This window comes from Tupaia chinensis, unplaced genomic scaffold (genome assembly GCF_000334495.1).
Source record: "Tupaia chinensis unplaced genomic scaffold, TupChi_1.0 Scaffold000318_1, whole genome shotgun sequence".
Classification (NCBI taxonomy): domain Eukaryota; kingdom Metazoa; phylum Chordata; class Mammalia; order Scandentia; family Tupaiidae; genus Tupaia; species Tupaia belangeri.
The window spans coordinates 6091301-6103252 of record NW_006159811.1 but is presented as its reverse complement, the minus strand read 5'-3'; the positions used below and the strand labels follow the sequence as shown (position 1 = coordinate 6103252).

General features: G+C 38.9%; 1 protein-coding gene across 2 annotated transcripts in view; it reads right to left on the bottom strand.

Moving 5' to 3' along the window:
- The window catches only part of CCNI (cyclin I), a 22569-nt gene extending 11158 nt beyond the window's left edge, over nt 1-11411 (bottom strand). The window contains exons 1-5 of one of the 2 annotated variants that reach the window (XM_006151476.2): nt 11255-11411; nt 5228-5356; nt 904-978; nt 615-755; nt 112-342 (exon numbers count right to left, since the gene is read on the bottom strand). In XM_006151476.2, the coding sequence (XP_006151538.1) occupies nt 112-342; nt 615-755; nt 904-978; nt 5228-5356; nt 11255-11368 (690 nt within the window). In that variant the 5' untranslated portion in view covers nt 11369-11411. The remainder of the gene's footprint in view (nt 1-111; nt 343-614; nt 756-903; nt 979-5227; nt 5357-11254) is intronic. The other variant, XM_027773073.1, reaches the window with a different exon arrangement.
- Nucleotides 11412-11952: the final 541 nt, after the last annotated feature.

Sequence of the window (11952 nt, the reverse complement as noted above, 5' to 3'; positions counted from 1 at the left end):
GCAGGAATGTCTTTTAGATTTATAACCATCTTGTATTTTAGGAAGAGAAAAAGAAAACAGAAGAATAATACTTGAGTTATAATTAACAATAGTTAATTAACTGACACCTACCTGTGCTTTCTGAAGCAGTTCAATTGTAAGAGGAAGCCAATCAGGAATGAGTTTCTCCACTTCCAAACTAACCATGGCCAGAGCAAGCATGGATCCTTTGAATTGCAGAAGTTGGTTGCAGGCCATACAGTGAAGTAGTTGCTTGGTAAGGACTGCCAAATGTTGAGATGGGCTCAATTTGGGCAAACTGAAAAGTAACTGAGGTCTAGTTGAGACTGCAATGGCATGGAACTGAAAACCAGAAGAATAACAGATTAATTTAAATTAAATGTCTAGGACATTATATATAAAAATTAATGTAACCTTCTCAGACATTACCCAAAGTCTAAGTTTGCAATTTTAGCTTCATTTTTTTTAATCCTAATTTTTAATTTTTCCTTGGCTAATTTCAATAGTTTTCCTTGTCCTAAAAATCAATACAAAATATGTGTGGCAATCTATTTTTTATGCTATTAAAACAGGGTTACATAGTCAAGAAACTAAAAGACTTCATGTATATTTACAATGTGAAGAAAATCCAATGGCGTGGCTGTGTGAAGATCCCAATTCAGCTTATCCAGAATAATCCTCTCCATTCTCAGAATTTCAGATGAGGAACATCCACAGAAACTGTCTCTTGCCAATACCTTCAGTACTGGAATTCTCTATCCAAAGCAAAAGGAAACAGTGAAAGGAAGAAAGGACAGAAAAAAATCAAACTCACTTTTAATCTTTGTTTTTGCCAAAAAAGGAAAGATAATAAATGGAGAAAAAAAAAAAAAAGACATAGCTAATCTTAAAAAGATTTATTACCTCATCTTCCTCAACAGTCTTGGCAGCTAGGAAAAAACAGCTGATTGCTATACAGCTCAAGTATTTTGGGTGGGCCTAAAATTTTGAAGAGAGAAAAAGTAGCTTTAGTGATTTTGCAAATAGAGTTTAACCATTTTAAAAAAAACTTTACATGAAAATAAGAGAAGTATGCACACACTTACTATTGTAGAATTCAATTAATTTGATTCTCACCTGTTTGATTTCTTGGTCAGAGCTAATTTTTTTTTTTTTTTTTTAGGTTCTTGCCATAGGGTGCATGCACTTTCCAGAGAGAGAGAGAGAGAGAGAAAGAAAGAAATCATCCTCTAAGGGGGATGGCCACGCCTTAATCCCTTCTCCATTTTTCTCTAGAATTTTGGCATGCATGCACACATGCCTGGTGTGATTTTCAAGACATTAGGCTGAGGACTTGAACTACGGTTGACCATGTGAGAGTACAATGCTTTAACTACCATGCTACCTGCTAGCCCCCAGAGCTAACTTTTAATAACATAACCCTAGCCATGTGATAGTCCACCGACCTAATAAGATCATTTCATTGCTCAAGTTCATCCAAGAAAGTTAGCCAAGATTAATTTCTACCCAGCAAGGAAGAGCCCGATATTAGAAATTTTTGTTTAACAAATATTCTAAAAATTCAATATATAATATGTATTTTTAAGTTAGTTTTACTCAAAAGTTATTTTTACTAACAAACATCAGTAAAATAACACTAAGCACTGAGTGAATTAAAGAGAAAGAAGAGAATATAAAAATAGGCTATTAATATATTTTAAATACTTTAAAAACTGCAGGAAGTTGGGCCAGTGGGTGGTGGGAAGGTTAAGGCAGATGGATCCCACATGGCTAACTTCTTGGTTCAAGTCCTGGACCTAATGGCTCAGAAATCATGTTGGGAACATGTGTGTGTATGCCCAAAATCCTGTGAGAAAAATGGATAAGGGACTGCAGTGTGTCCATCTTCTGGGGAACATGATTTCTCACTTTCCCTTTCTATCTCTGTCTCTGGTAAGCACTCATGATATAGAAAAAACTAAATTTGTAAGATGCTAAACAGATGAGTAGAAATTTTCTAAATATTAAGTGTCCTCCCTTTCCACGCACACACCCCTATATTTAAATTCCATGATAAGAATGAAAAGGTCCTGGGACCAGGAGACAGTGTAATGGGTTTTATCACTGGACTCCCACATGGCCGACAGTGATTCAAGTCCCAGACTTAGTGGTGTGAAACTCACTGGACACGTGTATATGCATGCCCAAAATCCCAAGAGGAGAATGGAGGAGAAGGGACTGTGGCATGGCCATCCCCCCCACCCCCGGGGGTGATTTCTTGTTTGTCTCTTTGTCTCTCTCCGGTGAGCACATGTGCCCTATAGCAAAAATCTCTCTTAAAAAAAGTTACTACAGAAGTGAGTTAGGTAACATAAATGCAACAATAAACATATTTCACCATTTACTTTATATTTATGTATTACATTCTCATTAAAGTGTGAAAACCTTTTAATGACCAGAGTATGGCCTTAATTAGCTTATCATTCCAAAAACTAGTTAATTACCATTGCCTTAGTATAAGTGACATATAGTCTAGGAATTTTCCAATCTTCTGTCCACAAAAGAAAGAAAAGTTGGCTCACTACTGTCAATATTTAAGGTAATAGTTACAGTATAGAAAATACTTCCATAAATAGTATCTCTGGTATGTCTTCAGCTCACAAGTAAAAAAACAATCTCAGCAGTTCCATGCTTTAAAAAAAAAAGAAAAAAAGAAAAATTTAAAAAATTATTTAATTTATTTATTACTATTTTTTTTTTTGGAGAGGTTTTTTGCTATGAGGCACATGCGCTCGCCAGACAGACAGAGAGAGACATAGAGACAGAAAGCGAGAAATGGGGGGATGGTCACGCCGCAATCCCTTCTCCTCCATTCTCCTCTCGGGATCTTGGGCACACACGCACACGCGCCCAGCCTGAGTTTTAGGCCACCGGGTCCGGGACGCGAACCACGGTTGACTACGTGGGAATCCAGCGACATAGCCATTATGCTAACTGCTGGTTCCTATTATCACTATTTTTTAACTTGCTATAGGACATATGAGTTCACCAGAGACAGAGAGAGAGAGAGATAGACAGAGGGAAAGCAAGAATGCAAGCAGCCAGGTCCGAAATTCAAATCATCAGCCATGTAGGAGTACAATGCCCTAATCACCATGCTACCTGCTGGGTCCTGAAAGCACTTTTTTTTTTTTTTTATAAGAGAGGTTTTTGCTATAGGGCACGTGCACTCGCCAGAACCAGAAAGAGAGAAACAGAGAGTCAGAAAGCAAGAAATCACCCTCCCCAGGGTAGATGGCCACACCGCAATCCCTTCTCCTCCATTCTGCTCTCAGGATCTTGGGCACACATGCACACGTGCCCGGCGTGAGTTTAAGCCACTGGGTCCAGGACTCGAACTGCAATAGACTATATGGGAGTCCAGTAACATAGCCATTACGCCATCTGCTGGTTTCCCCTGAAAGCACTTTTAAAGAGCTTATTTAAAAATGTTGGGGACTGGCAGGTGGTGTGGCGGTTAAAGGCGCTGGATTCCCATATGGCCAACCACAGCCATGGACCTAGTAGCTTGCTTTCTCCCTTTTCCTTTCTCTCTCTCTGGTCAAATTTTTAAAAATAAATAAATAAATAACAACAAATGGAATTAAATAAATAAATAATTTTTTAAAATAAATTCTAAAAAATGTTTAATGCACAAGAATCATTTTTATGACAGATGCTAGAAATTCACTAATAATTTTCAAAGGATATATCATCCAAGAAAGGATATTAACCTTAAACTCATCTTTCTGTGATATTATCTGTGAAAGTTAGGTTGGGTGTGGGAGAGAGATGTGAGAGGGGACTTATTGCTGATATAAAAGCAGGCATTTCCAATAACCCAGATGTCAGGCAACTGGCATCATTATAACTAAGGGTCTTGAAATCTCTTAAGATCAGAAGTTTCGGGGCCAGCCGGTGGCGTGGTGGTTGAGACGCTGAACTTCCACATGGCCAACCCTGGTTTAAGTATAGGACCTGGTGGCTTGAGGGTCCCACTGGGTGCCTGTGTGTTCATGACCAAAATTCCAGGAGGAGAATGTAGAAGAAAAGATTGCAGTATGGCCATCCTCTCTCCCCCAGGGGTGATTTCTCACTTTCTCTCTCACTGTCTCTCTCTCTCTGATGAGCACACACACCCTATGGCAAAAATTACTTATTCATCATTATTTTTAAATTTGACACAGGCACTAACTAGAGAGAGACAGAGAGGGAAGGAGAGAGAGAAAGAGAGAAAACAAGCCCCCAGATCCGGGACTTGAATTACAATCAACCATGTGGAAATCCAGCACCCTACCAACCATGCTACCTGCTGGCCCAGCCACACAAATTCTTACACTCCATATCATTTTTCATTCCTGGTTTAAAAAAGCATTTAATTCACAGTTCACTCAGCTTACATATTCCTAGGCATACAAATGACTACAGGTGAATTCCTTTTCTATTCTTTCATGCCTTGCCATTAAATAAATGCTGGCTCTCTGCTTTAAATCTATTTAAGACCTATTATGACTGATTGAACATAACACAGACAATAATGTATTATAGCAATATAGATTATATAAAATGTATTCATTTATTTGTATGCTGCCATTTAACGAAAATATACCAGTTATTTTATGACATTGTGTTATATACCAAAGATTGATACACATTATGGTTATACAATAAATAATGTGAGAGAAATGTACAAAAGACTTACATTTTTCCAGTCTTATTCATCATCTACCTCTACTACATAACCATTGTGTTAGAATATGATAAAATATTCTGCCAACGCTATGTGGTTTGTACTAAAATCAAGAGATCAAAAATTTCATATACCAAGTTATCAATGCTGCAGCAAAAAGAAAACTACAGACTGTAACTAAAATTTCAAAAAATTAGGGCTGGCAGGTGGCATGGTAGTTAAGGGACTGGACTCCCACATGGCTGACCACAATTCAAGTATCAGACTTGGTGGCTTGTCTTTTCTCTCTGCTGTCAAACTGAAGAATAGTAGTAATAAATTTAAAAATGAATTATTCTTTAAAAATTTTTTTTCCAAATATTAAAAAGCAGCAGAAGACACCATGTCTTCTTGCGAGTATGTAAATTATTCTCATAAAAATTCCACTTCTATTTTATAGAATGTTTGCCAGTAGCCTTTGGTTTAGAACATATACCATTAAATGAGAGATTATGTGCAAGTGTATCTTAGAATATTTACCTTTACAGTGGCTAAAAACCTGTCCAAAAGGCTGCTAGCCAGAGCAAATGTTTCTGGATAAAGGTTGAATTGGTACTTTAGTTTGGCCAGCCACTGAATGACTTCATCTCTCTGGGATGGAGAAACATTCTGTAAGAGAACAATTTTTAAAAATTAATTAAAATTACATTAAATTATAAGACAAAGTTTAAACTTATCATAAATAGTATGCTTAGAATTCTCTCACAAAAGATAAATACTATAGAAAATGTCTTTATATGTTGTTCTTAAGGTTATTGAAAATCTATCAAACTGGAGCTATTACAACATTAAGATACAACTTTATGTACTGGTTCTTGAACTAAATATCAATATGCAATATTCTCTTATTCCTTACTAAAATTTTTACTATATTACCTTGTCAAATATCTATAGTTTAATTGAACGGAGGTGTTCAGGAATATATTATTTTAAAGTTTAAGTAACACTATTATCAACCAATAGAAATTCTGGAATGAAAATTTTGCAATTTCTAAAGTAGCAAGTAGTTACTAATTCATCTTAGGAAACATGAACGGACTATAACAGAATATAGTCCATTATTCTTACAAAACTACAATATCCCATATTTCTATGGAGCTCAGAGGTGCCATCTGAAGATCTACTTCTATACTAGTAGCCTAGGAACCCAGTGAAAGCAGTCATGAAATTTCTATATAGGTGGAGAGCACTAAACATTCAAGAGAAGTTAAATCCCTAACTATCTGAAATGCCAAAACAAATAAAGAAAAGTGTTATTAGATAACCACAAAACAAAGGAACAACAAAGATATAAATACACACAAGGAGAGGTAAGTGATTAAATCTGTTGAAACTGGGGAAATCAACAAAACTAAAAAACTAATCGATAGACCTTTAGGCAAGGTTGATCAAGAAAGAAAAACCACAAATCACCAAAGCAAAAATGAAAAAGGGTACATCACCATGGATCCTTTCCATGTTCAAAGGGAAATAGGACATTGGCAATTTAAATGAAATAGATAAATTTCCTAAAAATTATAATTACCAAAACAGAAACAAGAATTAAATGAAGACCTGATTAGTCTCACATGTACTACAAAAAAAAAAAAAAAAAAAAGCTCAGTTATTATTTAACTATGAATAAATTTCTAGGTCCTAGTAGTTTCCCCAGAGAATCCTTCCAAATGTTTAAAAAAGAAATGTCAAACCAGCATGTGGCATGGTGATTAAGGTGAATTCCCACATGGCTGACCCTGCTTCAAATCCTGGACCTGGGGTCCCAGCAGGTGGCGTGCTGGTTAAAGGTGCTGGATTCCCATGTGGTCGACTACGGTTTGAGTCCCAGACCTGTGGCTTACATGCTTTCTCTCTCTCTCTCTCTCTCTCTCTCTCTCTCTCCCCCCCTCCCATTCCCTTCCTCCCTCCCTTCCCTCCCTCCCTCTGGTCAAATTAAAAAATAATAATGATAATAATAAAATAAATGGAATTAAATTAATTTTTTTTAAAATCCTGAACCTGGTGGCTTGAAAAATCACACTGGGTGCGTATGTGTGGGTGACGAAAATCCCAAGACAATGGAGGAGAAAGTACTGTGGCATCGCCTGGCATGATTTTCAAGCCACTAGTCTGAGACTCCAATTGTAGTCATCCATGTGGGAGACCAGCAACATAACTGGTACACCATCTGCAGGCCCTGTATATAAACAATCTGGGACCAGCCAGTATTATGGCATGGTGGTTAATGCACACTGGATCCCACAAATGGGCAGTTTTGAGTTCCAAACCGAGCAGCTTGTAAAACGCCAGGAGGGGGCCAGCAGATGGCCAATGGTTACATCAATGGACTCCCGGACCAGGTGGCTTGAAACTCACACCAGGTACATATGCATGTGTGCCCGTGATCCAAGAAGGAAATGGGGCGTAGCTATCTCCCCAGGGGATAATTTCTCATTTTTCCTTCCACCGTCTGTGTCTCTCTCTCTCCCTTGTGAGTACACATGCCCTAAGGCAAAAATCTCTTTAAAAAGACAATACAGTAAAATAAAAAGAGAAAAAAAAAAAACCTAAAACCATAAGGCAGAAAATAAAAAGAGAAAGAAAAAAATCCAAAACTATAAGGCAGGATGATTGCGATGAAGACCCTGTCTTAAAAAGTACTAGGTTGCAGGAACCAGCAGTTAGCGTAATGGCTATGTCGCTGGACTCCCACGTAGTCGACCGCGGTTTGCGTCTTGGACCCGGTGGCTTAAATCTCATGCTGGGCGCATGTGCGTGCGTGCCCAAGATCCTGAGAGGAGAATGGAGGAGAAGGGATTGCGGCGTGACCATCCCCCCTGGGGGGGGATTTCTCGCTTTCTGTCTCTATGTCTCTGTCTGTCTGGCGAGCACACGCACCCTATAGCAAAAAAAAAACCTCTCCAAAAAATAAAAAAATAAAGTACTAGGTTGAGGTCACCAGATGGCATAGCGGTTACATCACTAGACTCCCACATGGTCGATGATGGTTCAAGTCCCAGACTCAGTGGCTTGAAAATCACAATGGGCACGTGTACGTGTGTGCCCAAGATCCCAGGAGGAGAATGGAGGAGAAGGGACTGCAGCACGGCCATTCCCCCCGGGGGGGGTGATCTCTTACTGTCTCTGTCTCTCTCTCCAGTGAGCACATGTGCCCTAAGGCAAAAACCTCTTAAGAAAAAAAAAAAAAAAATGCAGGGCAAATGTGCAAGTGCACCTAAAATCCTAAAAGGAGAATGGAGAACAAGGGACTGACATGACCATCCTCCATGTGGGAGTACTTTCTCATTGTCTCTGCCTCTCTCCAGTGAGTGCTTACACTAACTAGCAAATTTTAAAAATATATAATAATCTCGTCCAGCCACAGTATCCTGTTCTGGCAGATGCTACAACCTGGCACACTGAAGCTGCATAGGAGGCTTAAGTTCAATTTCCAGCTCATCATAAAAGCGGGGCATGGTGGTACACACTTACAGACCCAGCTACTAAGGCTAAGAAAATGAAAACAAAAACACAAACAACCAGGAACCAGCAGTTAGTGTAATAGCTATGTCGCTGGACTCCCACGTAGTCGACCACGGTTCACACTCCGGACCTGGTGGCTTAAAACTCATGCCGGGCGCGTGTGCGTGTGTGCCCAAGATCCCGAGAGGAGAATGGAGGAGAAGGGATTGCGGCGTGACCATCCTCCCCCCGGGGGGTGACTTCTCGCTTTCTGTCTCTATGTCTCTCTCTGTCTGTCTGGCGAGCGCACGCGCCCTATAGTAAAAAAAAAAAAAAAAAAAAACCACCACCACACAATTGCACATAAAATTTAAAAGGAAAAAAAAATTTTTAAATTTTAAAATCAATTTGGGGCTGGCTCTATGGCACAGCAGTAAGGCAACACTCAATAAAAGCTAGATCCCACAAGGCAACTATAAGTCAAATCCCCAGCCTGAAACATGCTGGACACACACAGGAGTGCTCAAGATCTGATGGGCTAGAGGACTGGAAAAAGAGGATCATGGCATGACAAGACCCTGTAGATGATATTCATCTCTCTCTGTCATGTGAGCTCTATCATGAATAAAGGAAGGAAAAATATCAATTTTATTTCTATACACAAACATAATAGAAACAAGCATATATAAAAAGTGAAAAATTTTTAATAGCACCAAAAACATAGGAATAAACCTAAACTACCACACATTACTCAAAGAATCTAAAGAGCACCCTGTAAAAAATAAGATAAGTACATTATGTTCATGGGTTTGAAGACTCATACAGTAAAAATGTCAATTCTCCCCAAACTGACTTGCTAGATTCGAGAAAACCAAAACCCCCACAATTTTGTCTTTTAATTGACAAGAACATTTTTAAATGTACACAAAAGAGCAAATGATTAAGAAAAGCTAGGGAAAGGGCCAGCAGGTAGTGTGGTGGTTAAGGCGCTGGAATCCCATATGGCCAATTTTGGCTCGCATCCTGGACCTAGTAGCTTGCTTTCTCACCTTCCCTTTCTGTCTCTCTCTGGTCGAATTAAATAATAATAAAATAAAATAATTCTTTAAACAAAAAGTTAGAGAAGTTGAAGAGAAAGAACAGAGCTTAAACTACTAAACAGACTTATTATATTGATGTAATAATTAAAGCAGTGTGGCATTAACTCAAAGAGAGGCAAACAGAACAATGAGGAAAAAAAGCTAAGAAACAGACCCACATAATGTAGCAGTGAGATCAGCAGATGGCATAATGGTTTACATCGCTGGACTCCCACGTAGCCAACTATAGTTCAAGTCCCAGACCCGGCAGCTTAAAACTCACACCAGGCGTATGTGCGTGCATGCCCCAAACCAAAAGAGACTGGAGGAGAAGGGATTGTGGCCACACACACCTCGGGGTTAGGGGAGTGATTTCTGTGTCTCTGTCTCTCTACACGCCCCCTATAGCAAAAATCTCTCTTAAAAGGAAAGTACATGGTAGGGCAGTGGGAAAAAGAATCTTTTAAATAAATGTTTATATATACATACACACACACACACACACATATATATATATATATATATATATATATGTAGAGAGAGAGAGAGAGAGAAAAGATTCTTAATTTCTATTTCACATCATACCAAGAAAAAAAAAACAATTCCACTAAAATACAGATGTGGAGATGTGGATGTGAAAGAAAATTTTTCCAAAAGAAAACACAGAAGAGTATCTTCATTACCTTGGATGAGGCAAACATGTCTTTAAAAGAGCTGAACTAAATAGAAAAAAAGAAATACTAATTTGAACTCCTAAGAAACGGGGGGGGGGGGCGCTAAGTTGAAGCCCAAGTACAACATTTGAAGAGGCACTTCAGAAAAAGATACCTAAGAAATATCACTCCATACCCCAAACCTCTAGGCCTGAGGCCTAGCAAGCACTCAATGGATACAATGACAAGAAAAAAGTCCAAGCCCTACCTGACCCAGCCAGTCAGACACCAGGCACATCACACAGGGTGTCCATGCCCACCAGTCACAGTAGCTCCTAGGCCCTAGGAATTCGTCATCTGACATTCCCCAAGCAGCAGGCCAACTTCAAGCATAGCCACGGAGGGGCCAGCAGGTGGTATGGTGGTTAAGGGGTTAAGGGTGCTGGACTCCCACCTGGCTGATCACAGTTCAAGTCTCAGACCTGGCATCTTGTTTTTCACTTTCTCTCTCTCTCTTTCTCTCTCTCCCCCTCTCTGGTCAAATTAAAACATGTAAATAAATGGATAAAGTTAAATAAAATAATTTAAAATTAAAAAAAAAAAAAAAGAGTAGTCAGAGAGAAATGCTGCTAGGTTCTGCAGGTAGGCCCCTCAAGCATTCCTTTTTGGCCAAAGTAACCAATGTCTATGAAATGGAAGGGGAAATGCTGAACCTGCTCAATGAATTCCACGCTGGCCAGCTGCAGACCTTTGGAAAGGAACACTCATGAGTAGTTAGAATACACGTAGGGAATACAAAAGAAGCTCACTCAAATGTACCGCAGCCTGGTATGGGGAGAAGGATCAAGTCACTGTGGGGTTGCCCGAAAAACAAAAGATAATGGCTGATAACCACCTGGACCAGCTGCTTAGCAATCTGGAAGATCTTAGTAATTTTATACAGAAGTTGCACCTGCCTGAGAACACCAAGCTTGTGGAACAGTAAAGTGTACAGGTGTCAGACCCAGACTGACTGCTCCTCTCATTCTTCAAACTACAACCAAATCTTATGAGCTCAGGAGGGTGTGTGCATGCTCAAAATCTCAAGAAGAGACTATGTAAGAGGGGACTGCCAATGGTCATCTCTTCTGGGGGAAATGGGGGGGGGGGGGTGAATTCTCACATTTTTTCTCTCTCTCTGGTAAGTGCAATCTCACTACAGCAAAAAAACAAAAAAACAATAGAGCATATCATTCAGTGATACATATTTGTCCAATGCTGTGTCAAGATACTATTACATATGATAGTAGTACACCTTTTTCTAACAATATTTATCTACCTAAAGAGAGAAATCATACCTGATTTGTAGACATTTTCGGCACATTCACCTTCCACATCTGGGCTTCCCTAAAGATTGCCTTTTCCAACAGGAAAGACAATCTTTGATTTTCCAAAGGTCCTGGAAACTTCATGATATCCTTTGGATTTGTCTGCCACCCAACTTGATGTAGCTACCTATAAAATCAAATATACCAACATTCTTTATTTAATTACTACATAAATACAGCTACACACACACATAAATAAATGTTGGTACTTATTAAACAATTCATAAAATAAGAAAGTTATGAGGCAGTATAGGATTTTTATAGCTCTTTAAAACATTATACATTAAAAGGTTACAATAATGATCAGTTACCTGAACATTCTTTTTTAAATATGAAATTCATTTATAAAGTAATTAAAAACAAGGCCATATAATTGATAGAACTTTCAGACTATGATCAAAACATTACTTGTCAAATAACCAAGAAAGTTTAAGTCACTGGCTTTCTTTTATTAGGAATTCCTAAAGTAGTGGTTTTAAAAACTCCTCTTAAAAACCTAATCAGCTAGGGCCAGCAGGTGGCATGATGTGGTGGTGAAGGCAGAAGACTCCTCCATGGCCAACCATGGTCAAGTATCAGACCCAGGGGCCTGAAAATCACACCAGGCACACATGTGCATGCCCAAAATCCCAGGAGGAGAATGGACAAGGGACTGCTGCTTGGCTATT